The sequence below is a fragment of the Lucilia cuprina genome, chromosome 4, assembly GCF_022045245.1.
Source record: "Lucilia cuprina isolate Lc7/37 chromosome 4, ASM2204524v1, whole genome shotgun sequence".
Classification (NCBI taxonomy): Eukaryota; Metazoa; Arthropoda; class Insecta; order Diptera; family Calliphoridae; genus Lucilia; species Lucilia cuprina.
Genome location: NC_060952.1, coordinates 44132347 through 44152887, shown reverse-complemented (window position 1 = coordinate 44152887; position 20541 = coordinate 44132347). Strand labels below are relative to the sequence as shown.

The 20541-nt window shown below is 27.6% G+C and overlaps 1 protein-coding gene across 19 annotated transcripts in view; it reads left to right on the top strand.

Annotated features, from left to right (window-relative positions):
* LOC111674587 (protein lap4) overlaps positions 1 to 20541 on the top strand; it is a 241099-nt gene that overhangs the window by 138408 nt on the left and 82150 nt on the right. For 18 of the 19 annotated variants that reach the window (XM_046949910.1, XM_046949911.1, XM_046949912.1 and 15 more), the window contains 5 exons: positions 263 to 449; positions 525 to 985; positions 5367 to 5651; positions 15740 to 15850; positions 20049 to 20228. In XM_046949910.1, coding sequence (XP_046805866.1) covers positions 263 to 449; positions 525 to 985; positions 5367 to 5651; positions 15740 to 15850; positions 20049 to 20228 — 1224 coding nt within the window. The remainder of the gene's footprint in view (positions 1 to 262; positions 450 to 524; positions 986 to 5366; positions 5652 to 15739; positions 15851 to 20048; positions 20229 to 20541) is intronic. The other variant, XM_046949900.1, reaches the window with a different exon arrangement.

Here is a 20541-nt window from a genome sequence, read left to right as displayed (position 1 = left end):
TTTTTTTTTTTGCAAAGCCATTCTATTTCTGTTGCAATATTGTAAAAAATTTTCACTTTAATTGTGGAAATTGCAATCATTTTTGTACGTGCCATTAATAGTGATGGTCTCCCAACATTTTCTGCTTGTAATGAGAACTTGTTGGTGTTTCATTTGTGATTGTTGTTGTTTTGTACTTGACACGCTTCAGACCATATTTGTTTGTTTTAATTTCTATTTCTATTTTTATTTGTATTTTATTTTTTCTCAATTGCCAATATAGATTAATGGCAACGACATGACCAATGCCCAACATGATGCTGCAGTTCAGTGTTTGACACAACCACAAAGGTTTGTACGTTTAGTCTTACAAAGAGAATACCGTGGACCGTTGGAGGCTCCTCTAAGTCCTCACAGTCCAGCTGTATTAAATGCATTAAGTCCATCGGGATATTTAACTAATCGCCCTGGTAAGTCAAATGAAATTAAATGGAACATCTAAAAAAATAAATACTTACTTAAAATGGTTTTGTTAACTTTTGAAGCTAATTTCAAACGTTCCATTGGTGATATGGTTGGTGAACAGCAGCAACATCAACATCAACAACAACCGCAAACTTATCAAACACAACCGATTCAATACGATACTAATAAAATGATGACCACAGCGTTACCAACTGCGACTACAGTGCCTGCTACCAAAACCAATGGTTTTGCCAACACTAACACACCATATCAACAGCAACAACAACAAATTGATAAGGTGACTGGCCTACCCATACCAGTACCAGCACCACGTCGCTCTAATTCGATACCTTTAGGTGATGGCCCAGAGGCAACATCCGCCTCAACGACATCACTCACAACCGTTTCTTCTCCCACATCAACACAAAACGGCACAATACCTCATCATCCTTCGGCTGGCTTGTCGTCAACAACAACATCATCATCACAACCCACCGCCACCACCACGACTGGCACAACAACAGATTCAACAGAAACACAGGTAGGTTTTAACAATTCAAAAAAGGTTTGTTTTTGTTTGTTTAAATAATTTTTAAGAAATTGCACGCATTTTATGTTTATGTCTTCCTTTTGTGAAAGTCAAAACTTATTTACAAGACAAACAAGAAAAAAACTAAAGAGGGAACGAAGAAAAAAAAAAAAAACTTCACAAAATTCAATTTAACTAAAAGAAAAATATAATATTAAGAAATATGATTTATTTGATTGTCTAAAGTTTTTGGCTTCAAAATTTACTTGCCTTCCTCTCATTATATCACTTTATTCGCAAAATCATTGTGACTAAAAATATACATTTTTGTTATGAAGAAAAAGTTTATATTTAAAAACGGGATTTTTTAATATACTTTGTAGACAAATGGTTTATATATAATTTGCCAAAAGTTAATTTCATTTTGTTTTTCTTAATACAAAAATTTATTTTTGCTAATCAGATATTTCAAATGAAATTTATTTATATAATTTTAAGCGTCCAATCCTTCAAAATTATCAGTTCATGCATTTTGGAATGACTATATCTAAACATCTTAAAAATATTTTAAGGAACGTTTTAAAATTTTAATGACAACAACTACCACAACCTCTAGTGTAAGGTATTATGTCTTGTATATCAAAAGGCCAATAACACAGGCAAACAAATTTAAAACCTTGACACCGAAGCTTACTTTTTTAAACGATAGAGGTATGCTGAATTTGAATCTAACATATGATTTTCTCTATCGCACCATATTTATGAGATGCTTGTTCTGACATAACAAAAATTTAAAAATATAAACTATAAATAATGATATAATCAAGTATTTGACTTTTTAGGTTTTAGATATAATATTTCAAAATTATGTGATGTGGATCATACTGCATTCGAAGTTAGTGCAGTTCGAAATTTTCAAAATTTGGTCTCAGGGTTTCTGCTTTTTCAAATTTTGTTTGTCCGTGTTATTCCAAAAAAAAAAAAAAACAGTAGAGTTCGGTTAAAATATCTATAATTTTCTTTCTTTTCTTGTTAAAAAAGTTTAAAAATTTTAATAAAGAAACTATATAGGAAACTGCATGATAGCAAATAAATCATTCGAAAGACAATTCGAGATACTTAAATATGAATAATCGAAACAAAAAGCTGCAGATTATCTATCATATACCACCTAGGTATTAAGGTAGAAACAAAAGCAGAATCTTCATTTATAAATGTTTGTGATAAAATAAATTAACTGCACATCCTTTTTGAACAATCTACCAATAAATGTACACAATTTTGCAAATCGGTTTAATAAATGAAGAATCTACGAGACAAATAAATGGAATTTTAAAATATTAATTTCTAATATACTAAAATCTAATGATTCAATATTGAAATATTATTTTGTAATAATTCCTAATCAATTATAATTAATTTGTGATCGTTTCAAAACTTTTGGCAAATTATAGTAAATGTTTGTTATTACAATATAAGACGATTATAAATAATGATTTAAGCATGCCATTTTTTTGATAAATAAAAATATCTTAGAATTAAATTAAATGAAAAACGCCAAAAAACATGTTCATATTAAAATAATTCATAATGTCCTTTTAAATCATTATGTAGGTACAACATACATACAATATAAGTTTTGTTATTGTTATTTTTATAATATTTATGATTTATTTATGTTTTATTGTTATTTTACATATATTTTTTAGTTAATTATGGCAATGTGTTTGTTGTTATGTTACTTAACATTATTTCCCTTTGTTTAGTTCAATCATTCACTTTCTGTATTTCTCTTCCTACTTCTCTCATGCTCCATTTGTATGTTTTACTTTTAATAATCTCAATAACTTTATATTCTTATCCTTGCATTCAAGAGCATGTATTTGTATGTGTGTGTTGTTATTGTTGTTTTTAATGTCCTGGATATTGTTTTAAATTAATTCTACATGTAATGCAACTTTATATAAACAAACAATAATTGCAATAAAAACAAATATACACAATACGATTAGGCAACTACTTTACTCATTTGGGTTGCAACAAACGTAACATACATATATGTATTGATTTGTATTTAAGTATTAAAAATAAATTAGTTTTATTTTTATATCAAATGTTATTTAAACATTTCGTCATTTAAAACGTAATATACTCTAACTAAATTTTATGTAAATTTAATATAAGAATTATTATCTGCAAATTTATCCAAACCCTTGCAAATAATTTAATTTTTGGGGTTAATGCTTTAAATATGTTTATTTTATTACGTTTTTCGAAAGTTATGCAAAATTAAGTAAATGCTAATTACAAGTTTTTGTTTTGAGGTAAAGATCTATAGTGTTTTTAAATATTAGATTAAAATCTCGGTACTAAACTAAACTCGATTATAGACTCAAGTGTATACAATAATATTGACTGGACTATAGACTAGACTATTGACTAGACAAGACTGTAGGCTAGACTATTGACTAGACCAGACTATAGTCTAGACTATAAACTAGACTGTGAACTAAGCTATAGACTAGACTATAATATGTATATATACTATAGACTAGGCTATACACTAGACTATAGACTTGATTGAGCATATGGATTCTCTGAATAAAGATCTATATAACCCTCACATTAAAAATAATCAGTTCGGCGGCTTAAAACTTAATAAGAGCACTCCTCACGATTCTCGAAAGATAAAAAATTATCTCATCAAATTGACTTAGTTGACTAGACAGTATTTGCTACTATTTCTGCCGTAATTAATATTTTAACAATAGAAAACCTAAGCTTTAAGCTGGAAAGTCCTTATCGTACCCAAGGATATAAGGATACTATGGTATAATATATTTCAAATGAAAAGAATATTTGAGGAACTTTGATCTGAGATTATAGGCGACAATCTCACCTAAGTTTTGTAGGACTTGATACCATAGGGATGCTTGCTCAGAGTTTGGTAACTCCTTATTGGAATCATAAGAGGAACCAACTTCACTATGTGGGGGTGTGAGTTCTTGCTTTGTCTGGACATGTCAGTCTTAAATAAAAATATTTGAAACCACTTGCAGTATGAATCCGGTCAAAGAACGTACTGATGTGCTTTTGTCCTATTAAAAGATGTACCGGGCTCAATTATAGATCGTACGTTAAAATCGCAAAGCTTCTGTGGACCATGTAGTCCTCTTACCACTGTTAAATTAATTAAATTAGCATTATTTAATCGTATTGAGAACACTATGTTGAATACTTGACATTTTAATATTATTCGACAGTATTCGCTTGTTCATTTATTTAATTTAATTAATTTCATTCTATACCTACAACTAGTATTATTTTATTATTATTGTTATTTTGTATTGTTATTATTATTAACTGTGTATGTATGTATGTGTATTAGCATAAAATAATTTAATACTTTTGGCTACTGCAACAATATTATGTTTGTATTTGTTTTGTTACTGTTTTTAATTAATTTGAACAAAAATAATACATAGTGTTTAATTTACTCCATTTTTTTTATTGACTAAAACCAAACAAATTATAGACTTTGGTTATTGTAATTAGGTATATCAAATGTATAAAATAATAATATTAGTTAGTTATTTTAATAATTAAAAACGAATATTTTAAAAATAGTAATAAATGAAATAATTAATTGAGACATATTGTGTTAATGATCGGTGATGTACTGCCGAGTTAGTCTTCCAAACATTATTTATTATTAACAATTCATCGTCAAGTTTTCTTAAATTCAAAGTTAGACCATTAAATTGTATTACAGAGTTGCCATTAAACCAATTTGATTGTGGTAACTGAATTATTTTGTTTGGCAATAAATTCGTTTATCACAAGAAATCTGATTTCTCCTTATTATAGTGTAAATATTTGTATGTTTATATATTTCCACCTAGTTCCGAGGTTGTACATCACTGTTGATTTAGTAAAAACTGTCAAAATTCTCAAAAAAAAAAAAAAAAATCATTTGCATACTTTTAATTTAATTAACTTTCATTTGCTATATTATTATTTATTCGCAGTTTATTAGTTAGATGCATTTTAATTTTAAGTTTAAACGAGTAAAAAAAAACAATTTTTATAAAAAATCCTAAACAAATGATTTTCTCTTTTTTTCTCTCTCTTTTTTGTGTGTATGTGTAAAACCAAATTAAACTCAAAAATAATTTTTTTACTGAAACTAAAATTAAATTTAAATAATAAACCTACAACTAAACCAAAAAAATATAATGATTGATAACAAATCACCACAATGTTGAAACTGTTCCCAAAAATTACAACTCTTCCCAATCCTCAATAACAACAAACAAATATCCAACCGATTTATCCTTCCAACAAAATTTGTTTATGTGAAACAAAAAAATCCAATACCATGTAATACGTACAGCCCACACCTTTAAGGCCTTTGACGAGTGAAGATTTTCAGGCTATGATACCGGCACATTTTCTAAGTGGAGGTTCTCAGCATCAAGTGCATGTGGCCAAGCCAAATGAAGTTGGTGTAGCTGGTGTTACGGTTACCGTCAACAAGGCTGTTCCTGATATGCCCATGTTCCCAGCAGCTCCCACCGAATTGGGTCGTATTACCGAGACGATAACAAAATCGACATTTACAGAGACTGTTATGACTCGAGTCACCGATAATCATTTAGCGGAACCCCTAATAAGTGAGGTGATTATCCCATCATCATAATCATCTAAATACTACCACTTCTACCACTACTACTCTACTTTACACACTATTATTGATTTTTTAATTTTAATTATTAGAAACAAATTTGAAAAATTAAATATTCTACTGCCACTAAAATATTTAACACTTCTACTAGCACCATTGCTCACATTCATCCTCTCACGCAAACAATTACATATATCCATCCATCCACTGCCAAAAAAACCCACTATCCAAATAATTCATTCGTTCATTCATTCATTTAATCACTTTATTCATTTGGGTTTTTAAACAATTTTATTTTATTTGACATGTAAAACAAGAATTTATTATATTTTTTATTTATTTATTTATTTATGCACTTTTATATATTTTTATATTTAAATAGAGTTTTTCCAAAAAGCAACTAACATACGCATTTTGATGGATTTTTCCGTTTTTTAGAAACTAGTTTTAGTTATGTACTGAAGGAAAAACGTATATATGTTCTTTTTATGAAGAATTTTGTTTTTTGTTTACATATATTTTTTTACATTATTAATGTATTATATTAATATATCATTAATATATTATTTTAATACATTTTTATTAATTAAATCAAACGCTTTGATTCGTATGGTTCCGATTTCTGAAGAAATTTCTTACACGATATATAATTTAAAATAAGTGCATATATCCTTGGTACTTAATTATGATTTATAAACAATCATACATTGCAACAAAATTTTTGGACTTTTCTTTGGTTATATGAACTTAAAAAAGCCGATAAATTGTATACACATAGAATACATTACGAATTGAGCGAATAGTAAATATGTGTTTGTTTAAATATGCAAACTGCCAACAGCATAGGATTGTCATATTTACTGCTTGATGTAGCATCCAAATAAATGTTGTTACTATTTAGAATTAGAAGCCAATAAATTGTTAAAATCGAGGTTCAAGGTAAGTGACGTTAAAGAAATATTAAAGGCTTTATTAAAATCAATGTTCATTCAAATTTTCGCATAAATTTAGATACTATGTGGTCATTTTCAATTGGTACAATTTTTTTAATTTTATAAGTACTCTAATGTAGAAAATTTGGTCCGAATATTGTTCTTTTTTTTCCGACGATATGTTTAAATAAAATTGTCATTATTTTCGTTATAAACATGATCATTAACAGGCTTAGAATCCTTAAAAAACAGGATCTTTGATATCATTTTCGGTATTTTAGATAACACGATAGATATTTCCTAGATGGTCCGGTCCATAGACGTGCACCTTTCTCAAGTTCTCGAGCTATCTAATTTCTTGCCATAGTAGTACCGTTGCGGAATGTCAGCTGTCATGAGTTAATCTACCCCGATAATAAGACAAAGTCCTGTGGGAAACTGGCCACCTGTTAGACCTGTTTATGTGGTGTTCTCGTTAGACCTTTTTTCAATTCATTCAAGCCAAAGATTGAATTGTAAGAGGTAGTACCTCTTTAATCCGGGATTGCAATACACCATGATGGGACACTTCATCATGGAAATATGCCCCGGGGGAGAAGTTTCGGGAGTATATGGTGCTGTTTTTTCCTTCTTATTTTGTACTTTCATTTATTCTAAATAGTTCTAAAGTACACTTTTATCGAAATTATATTTCGTGCCGTTCAGATTGTACAGTGTAATTTTCGAAACCAAAAATTAACTGACAACGGCAAATTTTCGGTTTTGTTAAATAAGTAGATAGTGCATTTAAATTTATCTATGAATTAAATGTTTCTAACGCCATTAAAACTACACATCTTTTGAGGATAAGAACAATTAAACCCATTTTGGATATGTTGTTATGAAATGAATCTTATCCCAGATATAACTTTCTGAATGAAGCGAGCGGGGTGATGTCTAGCGGAAAAAAACAAAATTTGCCAACCACTTATATATAAATAGTTATCATGACGTAATATTATTATGTCTGCCAAATGTTACCTTAGCGTTTTGTAACATGTGGGTAATGATCACCTTAAACGAATTAGTTCCATCTAGTGCTAGTTCCTTGTGATATCCTCATAGTAGATAGTAGACATCTGCACGAGTGCATAAAAAATGACTTACAAGTCACTCGTTTTTTATGAATACTGCCTGTAGTGCGGCATCAACGACATCAACAGACTTTGTTGAATGCTTTGAAGCAACTAAATAAGTTTTCTTACGCCCTTGTTAAGAGGATCGTTTACGATCATGTTGTGTAGCGAAGTACTATGGTTACAAAGCATAAAGACTGTTTGTACGTAAAAGCTCAAATTGATCACTCGTAAATTTCTAGATGTTTTTGCCTAATTATATGAAACACTACACAACAACGAGAGAGACGAGTAATATTCCGTTTCTAAATTAAGCAAGTTGTGTGTGATTATAACTCATTTGTTCGAACCTACACATCCTGCACATGCTTGTTTAATATTTTCACAATAGTGTATATGTATTTTGATACTATGCAGTACTGTGAATTTAAAAACTAGTATACACATGCAGATGTTTAGTAGATTGTACCCTTTTGACCGGATTTCAGATGTGATCTTTGAATTGTTTAATGCTTTATTCAACCAGCATTTAGTTTTCAAGGTCTCTCGGCTTAAATTTGTATGGTACCTGATTTAGATGCTTTTAGGCGAATATTCCCTATAATTGAGCTCATTATTATGTTAAATGTTCTAGTATCTCTACAAAAATCAGCAAGACTTTGTTTTTTTTTTTTTTGTAATAAAAGGCCCCCTTCAGAAATAAAATACAGATATACTTATAAATAAAAACGGCGAGCCTTAACTTGAAGGTACAGTAGTTTTCCGATTTAACGAACCCATATGTTGTCAGGCCTGTTCGTAAAATTGAAAAGTTCGTTATATGCAGTACTAAGTAAAACGTGGGTTTTTGGTAGGAAAATAATTAAAAATAGGTACATAAAAAATTTTTTAAATGTATTTTATAAAAATTAATTCTTTTTTTTTATAAAAATAGCACAAAACACAAAATTCCGAATCTTATATACCCACCTTCAAACCATATTTGTGTCGAATTTAATCGCTGTATTTTTAATTCTGTCATGAGCTTTAAAGTTATTTCTCGAAGTTCATCGCTATACTCGTATTTTTAAGCGAGTAATGAACGTTGAAGTAATTTTCTTAAGGGGACCTGCTATGGAGGGTAAGGTTAATTATGGACCGATTCCCATAAAATTTGTTAGAGATATCGGTTAGTACTCGGCGTACTCATATTGTTAAGCGAGTATTGAGCGTTTAAGTCATTATCTGAAGGACGGACGGACATAGCTACATCGAACTAAAATTTAATAAGAACCCAGAGTGTTACAGTTTTGGGTATAATAGCACCGCTTGCTACAACTTATGTTATTTGTTATTTTTGATAAATGTCATTTTATCTTCATTTAAATAATAACATTTTTATTAGTTCGTTAAACACAGTACAAAAAACAAGTTTTGTTCGTTATTTAAGGTAGTCAATATGAAAAATTAGCTTGTTCGTTAAATGCGATGTTCGTAGAATTGAATGGTCGTTAAATCAGAAAAGTACTGTATTATTTGTAAAAATTTAAAATTTTTAATTATGAATTCTTTTGGTACATTTTTGCTCAGTGTAGTGTATACATTTTTCATATAGTTTTAAATAATATACATATTAATTTTTTATTATTGCAAACAGATGTAACCAAGTGTAATTGTTTTATAAAATATTTGTTTATTTTTATGCACTGTTTGGCATTTTGAAGTATTTTGAAGGTATTTGTATATAAATATTTTAACTATTTGCACAATTCACACTTAATTATTTTTTTATTTATAATATAAAAAAAGATTTCTGTATATGTTCAAATATTTACTCAATTTAATAATTTTATTAAAAAAAATGTCTAAATCGAGTAAATTTAGTTTATTATTTATATTTTATACTAGCTATACCCAGTGTGCTTTGCTACCCTATACACTATATAAATTCAAATTGAACTTTACGATTTTTGAGGATTCTTGGTTTTTTAGCTACCAGCCAAGCCAAAAAATTTAATTTCATTCATTTTTTCAAACGTTAGAATGAATATTAATGCTACCTATACAAAATTAGACGCTTCTAGTTCTAATAGTTTCCCAGATATACGAATTTTATAATGCATTGACATTTGTAGAAGTTTTCAAGTCTCCTATTGAAAATCCTTGTTACAAATTACAATTACTTAAAAGCTAGACGGATCTAGCTTTTAACACTTGTTTTGTATGTGAGCGCAATTTTAAAATAAAAAATTCTTTGAACACATACAGGAAGGCCGGTCGAGCCGTTTAGAAATCTATAGACTTCGAACAAACCCACAAACAAATGAACAAACATTAATTTGTATATGTATAAATTGAGTAAATAAAATTTTATCTTCAGAAGTATTTTATGGTTGGTATCTTCACATAATTTAATAATTGAACAAAGGAGCAAATAGTTTAAAAAAATAAAAATATATATATTTTAATTCCTCGGTCAACAACAAAGCAGAAAAACAATAGAAAAACATTTTATTCTATATATAGGGAAATCTATGTACATACTATCTATATACTATTCTCTCGGTATTTACATATTAAGATATTTTCTAATAGATTTAGCAATATTGAAAATATTGTCCAATTTTATGATTATGTCTCTTGTGATTGTGTACTTGTTTAAATTCGACATGTGCATGGACAATTTCGAAAGCAATTTTATCGTATAAAAATTCATTGAATATTTATTATTTATTTATTATTGTTATTATTATTTTTGAAGGTGTTGGATTATTTGATTAGAAACACACAAAATTTATATAGTTTCTATTTTATTTATATGTATATACACACACATATCCTTTTAGGTTTTGGTTTTTTTACTATATTCTTCTATTCTAAATTTATGTATTGTATGTGCAATAAATATTAATTTATGTATATTTAAGATAAATAGAAAAATAGTATAAATAACATGTGTTCTTAGAATTTTGTTCATTACATTTACATTTGAGCTACTTCTAACGGCCTAAGAAGATTAAATTTTCTTATCTTGGAATGAAGTTTTGTACAAATCGATAATCTTGCACATACATTTGCACATACAAGTTGTGGGCTGCACTTCTATATATTTTAGACTATTCTATAGTTAAAAATCTAAACTATAGTACAAATTATAGTACATTTTATAATCGGGAAATTGTATTATAGATGGTACTAAGACTTATTTATACAATCTAAACTCTGGTTTCGACTTAGTTTATTTGACTTTATTATATAATTATAGTCCTTTCAGTAGTTTACCTTATGGTCTTCTATGAAGTCTGGTTTACAAACCAAACTAAAAGAATTAATACATTTTTTAATAAAAGAAAATTCTATTAAGCAAAATTTTTGTTTTGAAAAATAAAAGCCAATAAAATTGATAACCAAGGTATAAATGTAATTGTTAGTCCTTAGAAGTCAACGAGACAAACAAAAAAATAAAAACATAAAAAGATTAACAAATTTACCAAAGTGTCTGTAAAATTTATGGAATTAAAGTATTTGAAAATCTTCTTCAATATTTTATTGTAATTGATTCAAGCTTAAAATTTTATCTCAAATAGTTTAAATAAATTTTAATAAGATAATTCTTTTTTAAGAGCATTATGCATAAAAATTTATCCAAGGTTTTTAAAACAAATATTTATGTCGAATTTTTTTCTATAAACTACTATCAATATGAATAAGACCTTAAATATTAAATCAGAAATGCCTATAAAATTGTTTAATTTTAATTGATTTCATTAATTATAGTTTTAATATTTAATTAAATTGTTTCAAATACTTTTACTTATTACAAACTTATTAGTTTAAGTGGTTTGGTGCATTAAAAACAAAGTTTTACAAGCAATTACATTCCCTTTCTTTTATGTATACAAACATACATGTTTTTAGGTATACATGTATATAACTTTTTCAAAATTAATGAATTAAGAATTTAAACAATAATTATCAGCTTAATTTTTTTTAGCAGACATACAACAGTAGCAAAAACGAAAAAACTTCATTTTACCGCCTAAAGGTAAATTCATTTTTAAAACACATATCACGCCTCAGACATGTAGATAATTCTTTTACATTTGAAAAGGAAACACAGACATGAATAAGATAATAGAATATCATTTTTATTACAATAATGACAATGAAATTCTGAATTCGAGTTACACCTGTTCGACAACAGATTTTGTTAAAAACTTTGTGGCGAAGGAGGAGGACTTAAAGCGATCAAATTGTTCCATTATGTTTTTATTGGAAATTCCAATATCCATCCAACCATTAGAACTAAAAAACGTGCCATCGTTATTGTACCCATCAGGGTATATCAAAAAATATTGGGCTTATATTGATTTTGTTATTCAGTTTGTAATATATCGACCCACCAAATGAAAACTTATACTATTTTTATTGCCATAGATGTACTTAAGTATATACTCTTTAAATCTAAAGAAAATACAAAAAAAATATATTTTGTTTACTTTAACTTTTGTTATTCTTAGAAAACAGTATAAAAGTATTTAAAAAGCACAAGTACCAACTGTGTTACATGAAGTACTACGAGTTGAAGTAATTTGCCAAACTCATCAACTTATTTTTAACCAACAGCAATAGCGGCAACATCATCATGGTTTTCCATCAGTTGGTGGAACTACAATTTTTGTTCTCTTAACTACAAAACCATTTTACTTTTGCATATGATAAGTACTTAACCGTATAGTGTAGTGTGGTGATGAGATGACATACAGATTATAATCATAATGATGATGAAATAGTAATGAAATGAAACTTTTCAACATAACTTTAGCACAGACTCTCAAATGTACATGGTATAATGAGGCACATAACTACTCCTTGCACACATTAAATATATTGCATGATGAAAGGAACCATAAGCTGTAGATAACGCTGAAGATGAAGAAAGTTTAAAGTAAATGAAATGCTGCAATTGTTATGACATTGTAACCATATAATCCTCCTTACGGCTTTATGCCTGTAACAATACTACTCCTTCAATGCATAAATGAATGTATAAATGAATGAATGAATGTCTGATAGACAGTTTCTCTCTAACTTTATGACAGCTTAATAGATATTATGATTATGCGAGTAGTAGTAGTGACTATAATCATAGTATGTAATCTAAGTGGATTTCTTGGTATCACATTTTCATTTACAAGTTTATGCAGTCTTTTATATACATACATACGTATAAACTGCAGCCAGCTAACTCATCACATTTATCATTGTCATCATTAAGTTTCATTGAAATCATAACAAGACATAAATTATATAAATGTATCTACGTATGTAGACATACTACTACGTAAATGTTCTTTAAATAACTCAAAGTTTTCGACTTTTGAGAATTAGAAGTTTCATAAGATAAACAAGTCTCGACCGCCGTCTATAACGACTAAATTGTCTAGAAAATTCAACCACAGGGGAAATTCTTGTTGCATGTTTAGTAAAGAAAACAAAAACAAAACCAATGGAAAATGCTCAGGTCTCTGTTCGTAACATGTATTATAAGATAAATAATTGATATGATATTGTTTTTATCTATAATTTTACAAGTTGAAATTTTTATAATTTTTGTTAACGAAATTTTAACAGTTTTTAATTTTTCAAGACAAAAATATAAAGAAATTATGAATTTAGCAGAATTTCTGTAAAACCTAAGAACTAAAGCATATGTTTGAACATATTTATTAAAATTTTAATTTTATTGTTTCAAATTTTACATATAATTTTAAATAATTTAATTAAATAGTATTAGAAAAATTTTTACTAATTACTGCATTCAAATTATAAAGTTATCATTTTTGTATAGAAAATGAAGCAAGAAACATTTAACCATTGATAACACAGACCAAAAATGTTACAGAAACATTTGTTGCTAAGATTTTTTATTGGCTGTATAGTTCTGGATCTGAAAACAATCTATAGAAAGCAATAGTTACCAATTCGAACCATGTTTTTTAAATGACCAATGTCAAATATATTAGACAAAATTGTAATAAGCATATTTTCTTGTATGTAAAGTTAACTAAAAAAAAAACTTAAGAGTTAAGGTTTGCGGTATACCACATTGTTGTTTTTCTTAATATAATATTAGTTACTACAATAAAGATATTCGATAAATAACAAGTTTGTTTACACAATTAATCTGCCATTTCTGTGGTTATAAAAATTTTAAACATTTAAATTAATTTTAAAGTTTGATATAAAATGTTTTTAATAATAAAATAGGTATTAAAGTACCAGCCTTACTCTACTATATGAATATCACTGCAATATTAAAAAGTCCTACATGAAATGTCCAGTTATGGATCGAATTTAGTACAATGTGTTTTATGTTATTGTATTATTAAATGATAATATATTTCCTTTTGAATGTCGATTTTATAAGGAAGCTTTGACCGGTAATTATTGGTTGATCGTAAAAATTTTGTTAAAGTTGTATTTTTTAGTTTACCAACACTTTTATACAATGGAAAAAACCTCGATAGAAAAGTACAGAAATTGATATAATCCGTTGTCTAAAGTGAGCTTACAATTTTAATAACACCCTGTTATCATTTTTACAATCTCCTATGTAATTTCGACAACGATTCGATGTCATTTCGATTACGATTTGCGTCATTTCGACAACGCATCGTCACTTCGGACCACATCGTTTTTACACCGATCGTTTGTGTTGTTGATTTAATAACTATACATATTTTGACAACGGATGTACATAGCGTGTGTAATTTTAGGACATCTTTTTTCCGTCAGAGAGTATATTGAAGTGCAAATATAAGTAAATCTACCTACAACAAATATGGAAGTTTGAATTAAGTATTTTAATGTAATCATTGCTGAATTTTTTGGACTCTGAATCTGGAAGACATTATAAGCGGTATTCTATCACTAACACACGTTCATTTAATAAACCTGCAACATTTTCAACATTAGTATTCTTGTGTGTTTGACATTTTGAGGTTTTTTTGACACGTTGCGGTTGAACTAATTGTTGCATTATGTTTTATATTGTTTATATTATATTTTAGGATGACAATAACATCTAAATAACTAAAATATATATAGAAATAGTAAAATAGCAATTTGTGATGGTTGTTTATATATGAAAGAGTATAAAAATGCAATTCCTGCTTAAGGATCATAAATGGAATTTTCGTTTGAGAATCAACTATGAAAAATTATGTTTAATATTATTGTAAATAGAATTATTGTTATATATGTTTTTATAGTATTTTTATTATCATGTATAAAACAAATGCTTGATATTTTTATTATTACTTTATTTGTTGTTTTTGTGTTTATGCCAACCATGGTTTATTAAATATTCTATTATTTTATTGTTGTTGTTTTTTTTTTTGTTGTGTTTGTCTGTCTTATTTTACATTCTCTGCTAAAATTGTTTGTAAAGTTTATGTGTAAAAATAAGTATTTGTTTGTGAGTTTGTTTATTTCTCTATTTATTTATTTTATATTTTTTATTATTTTTAATGTATTATGAATTGTTATTGTATATTGTATGTATGTTTATATGGGTTTCCTTTTCTATAATATTTATGTTTATTACATCCTTATGTCTATTTGTAAATGTAAATATTTTGTATATTTTTTACCTTTGAATACATATATACATATTATGCCTGTTTTTAAGTATTTTGTTTATTTAAGCATTTCTACATTTTCTTTAAATATTTGCTTCTTTTTTCACATTTTCACCATTAAAAAAGCAATGTTACATATAATTAATTTTATTTTAATTTATCATTTATCATCACTTCACTTGATTTTATGCAAAATAAACAAATCATATAACCAACACACCCCTCCATCCACCTCCAAAGTATGTTTATTCCCATTCCTGTCATTGGTTTTTGGTTTATCAATTATTCATTTCTATGTGGCTTTATTATTTTTTTTATCATACTTTTGTAAATAAATTTATTTTAGAATTTGGCTCTAAACCATAAACAAGGAGAAATCATAATTTTAAATATTAAAAATATTTTATTTACAGGAGGTTATATTGCCTAAAAATCAGGGTTCATTGGGTTTCAGCATAATTGGTGGTACCGATCATTCATGTGTTCCTTTTGGCGCTCGAGAGCCGGGTATTTTTATATCACATGTAAGTATCTTAAACTCTTCATTTCATATTTGAAATATGTTAACTTATTATCTTAACACGGCGCTCACATTGGAAGCAAGTACTTACCACTTTCGTTTACAAATGAAATTTTCAGTATATATGTGTGTGTAAACTGAAAAGATTTAGAAGCACGTGATTCTCTAAAATGTGAAAATAAATGGCAAAACTCAAAATTCTTATTTATATGATTATATATATGTGACTTTTAAGGTACTTATGTCGTTTTGATTGATTGCGATTCACTGGATGATATCTCTTTAAAAAATGTCTAAAAAACAACGATTTTGCTGTTTGTGCTGATTTTTGAAACGCGCAACAATATTGGTCTATACCCACCTTAAAGTAAATGATTAAATGATTCTAAGCTGATTGGTAGCTTAGAATCATTTTCTGAGTCGATTTAGCTATGTCCGTCAGTCTGTCCGTCCATGTAAACCTTGTAATCAAACTACAGGTCGCAATTTTGAAGATAATTCAATGAAATTTGCAAGTGATCTTCTATGGCACCGTAGTTCGTCTACGAAAATGGTTAACATCGGTACATTATTTCACCTAGCCCCCATACAAGTGAACCCCCGAGCAGGGCTTGTAAACCTTGTAATCAAACTATATGTCGCAATTTTGGAGATAATTCAATGAAATTTTTCACATGATCTTCGATGGAACTGTAGACGAAGCCTATTAAAAATAGTGAACATCGGTCCATTATTTCATCTAGGTCCCATACAACTGAACCCGCCAAATAGGGCTTTTAAGTTCATAATTACGTTTAATATACTCATATCTCGACAAAAAGCTACAAAACAAAGTTATTTACTAGCCTTGGTGACCCTCATAAACTTTATAATTATAGGGCCTATAAAAAGCCCCGATCAAAATTTTACTTAAATATCCACACTTTTATTAAACAATACAAGGCTTAAGTACATCTGAGGCATATAAGATAAATTGTACAACTTAAATGCTTTATAATGAAAACTAAATCACATTTTATTCGTATACAGGTGTAGGGTATTAAATGGTCGGCCTTGCCCGACTATAACTTCTTACTTGTTAAATAATAGAGAATTTAAAATGCCTTAATTATGGATTTTTTTTTACGCGGCGTAATATATGAAAAACAAAAAGGGCGGTATTTCTAGGCGTGGCAAAAAATATTTTTTTATATTTTTGAAAAAGTTATTAACATATCTTTAATCGTAGGGGGTGACTGACTCAACTTTTTTTCGACCCACCCTAGTGGCCTTTTTTATGGAATTGCACATTTTTTGTGAAAATTACATTAGAAAGTGTAAAGAAACGTAATTTTTTCAGAGTAATTTTTTTTAATCGCTGGAATAAATGAAAATTGTAAAATTTTAAATAACAAATTATCCGAATTATTTTTACAAATAAATTAATAATTAAAACTTTCCTACTTAACAGTAAAAACTTATACAAAACTAAATGTCTTCTTAACAAATTTTCTTCATCTTATTTCTTGTTTATTTTTAAATATTGAAATTTGTTCGGTTTTTTTCCCAGGGTTGATAATCTTTGGCCGAGTATGATACGGGTCGTTCCGGAGTGAAGATCCAATTGTCGTGGGAACGATTAATGATTTAATTGAATTAAATAATGACTTAATTGAAATTTGTTTTCCCTTTTGGTCAACTATAGATCAATTTATGAAAATTATCACGCGCTTTTTGTTTAACGCTGATATTTTTTAACTTTCAGAAGCATACAAATTTTAAAACAAATATATTTTATAGATCAAATATACAAAGATATTTTTTTAGAACAAAAAGTAATAATTTGACCTTTTTGGCCCATGTTTGTCTCTTTTTGGCCCATGTTTAGAAAAATATCGGTTTTTAAAATTTATCTAAAAGGGAAAGGTACCATAACACCCTTCAATTATAGGTCTTACCATTTTCCAGTTTTTAAGAAAATCGGTTTAGCCGCGTATTATTATATTTGGATAATTTATAGGCATACTGTAATCAATTCTTCATTTTATGTAAAATATATTTATGTTTACACTTATCCTACCTTCAATGACATTCAAGGAAACACTTTCGTTTTTTTTACATATCCTCCTTCACATAAAACTTTTGTTGGGTAATTTGCCACTTACGTACAACTTGAGAATACATAAGTACTAACTTGTGAGTGTAGGTGTATGTATTTAATGTAAAAAGGTGTTTGTTTATGCAATTATAAGTTGTTGCAATAAATTAAACAAATAATTTTAGAGGGAGAGCGTTTAGAAAAAAAATTGAAGCAACAGTTTTTTAATTCCATTATTACAATTTCTCATCACAAGGACTGTTAAGTCTGATAGGTTAACATCAAGTAATAATTAACTTTTCTTAAAGAAAATTATATAGACAAAAGAAAATTATATCCCCCTTATTCACAAACAACAATTTTATTTTATAAACGGTTTAAAAATTAGATTTTGTATGAAAATTTTGTTTTATAAACCTTTTTTAAAATAAAAATGTTGTTTCTGAATAAGGGGTAAATCTTGAGAGAAACTTTAAATTTTTACTAAATTTTTCTAATTTTTTTCTCTATGTTTATTTTCCATTGTTATATGAAATTGTTTCATGTTTCCTTAACCCATATTGAATAACCCTGTTGGTGCAAAGTTCAACCATTTTTCTCACTTGTCTTTTCAAACATTTTTTTTTTTTTAATTTTAACTTTAAATTTATAGTCGAATGTATATTGAGCTGCTCCTTGTATGTTGTCATAAAGTTTTAAACTAATTTGTTGGTATCATTGTTGTTGCAAACATTTCTTTTTTTGTGTTTGTTATTCTAGCATTTTCTTTAATGAACTTTTGTCTGCACAACATTTTCGTAATTTAACAAGTCATTTCATTCACCTTTTGGCAAAAGAAATTCGTTCGTTCACTGGTTTAATTCGTACGAAAAACTTTTACTTTATTTAATGTCAAAAGTTCGTACTTTATTTTTTTTATATTTTTTCAGTTTCAGTTTTTATGAAATTTTTCGTTTCTTTTGATTATTTGACACAAGAGTTTATTTTTGTTTTAATATTTATTTATGTGTTTTATTTGTAATAAGTGCGTATGTTGACTCCACTCCTATAAATTATAAAATAAATTTCATTAAATTCTTGTTGCAAAGTAATATTTTTTCTCAGTGTGTATGTTGGTGTGAGAATTTTAGTTAGATATTTCAAATATTTTAACTTGAAATCTATAGACTGTAGTAGCAACTATGTCATTTTCTATGAAACACAAATAATTTTGTAACAGAGATGGGTAACCCAACAGAAATTTATATTGAAAAGTAATGAGCCATTGGCATTTTAGTTAATTGCATAACACGGCTATGACATTAGATACCAAATACTTATAACGCTCGCTTACATACAAGTTCCTAAACATGTCATTAGAAATATGCAGTTGAATTAAAATTGTTACTCTTGAAGGTAATTAAATCCTTAAAGATTGAAATTTTGAAAGCTTTTTTCAAACTTCTTGACAAAATATTTCTAGAAAAAATTGTTGTGCTGTGAAATTAAAGTTCTCTTGTAAACTTTACTTCGAAATGATAATTAAGTTTGGTCACCACAGAACATACATACATATATAAGATAAATAAAGTTAAATAGAGAACTGTGTTCTTTTTTTATTGTTGTTGGTTGATGTGACATGCGAGACTAATGAGTTTTTAGAGTGTATAAAATTTATGTCGCTTAATAAAGCAGTTAGTGTTACAGTGAACCGTAAACACAACATAAACGATAAAAAACATCAACAGCTACAATAGCAAGGGCAGTAGTAGCATCAGGGACAAAAGCAAAAGTAAAACAGCAAAAATCTTCAACATAAAAATCATTACATATTTTTAGTTAAAACAAAAATATTAGATATCCTTATATCAACCCACATGCTGAAAAGGATAAAAACATACTAACTAACTCCAAATAAGATGTGGGTGTTTATTTGCTACTGTTCGTTAAGAAGGAATTTGTGTTTTTGAAAATTAAATAAAAATAAACTTTTACTTATTTATGAAAAGAATTTCATTCAAAAGATAATTTTATACTTGTTGTATATTGCCTGTGTTATTTTTAAGTTTTTCTTAACCTTTTTCATTTTTTGCAGTGAAATTTTCTAATTTAATTTCTCTTCCTTTTTTATTATCTTTTCTTTTAGATTGTACCAGGTGGTATTGCTGCAAAATGTGGCAAATTGCGTATGGGTGACCGTATTTTAAAAGTTAACGATTCCGATGTCTCACGTGCCACTCATCAAGATGCAGTGTTGGAATTACTTAAACCGGGCAATGAAATTAAATTGACAATACAACATGATCCATTACCAGCTGGTTTCCAGGTATAAATATTTCTCTATGGATATTATCTTTTAAATTTCTTTTTGCTTTTAGTTTTATTTTTATTTGTCTTGTTTCTAAGTTTTTGCTTAATATTTTCAAATACATCCTTTTGATAAAAAAATAACTTTAAGTTTGATTAAATTTTAAGAATATATATAGAGATCCATATGCTGCTTAAATATTTAAACTAAAAAAACAATACAAACAATTTGCACTACGTGTCTTTTAGCAATTTTATTGTAGCTTACTTGCTACAGACTCTAAAAAACAGCTAACTGATGCTTTTTTTCGTTCCTTTTTATTTCAACATTG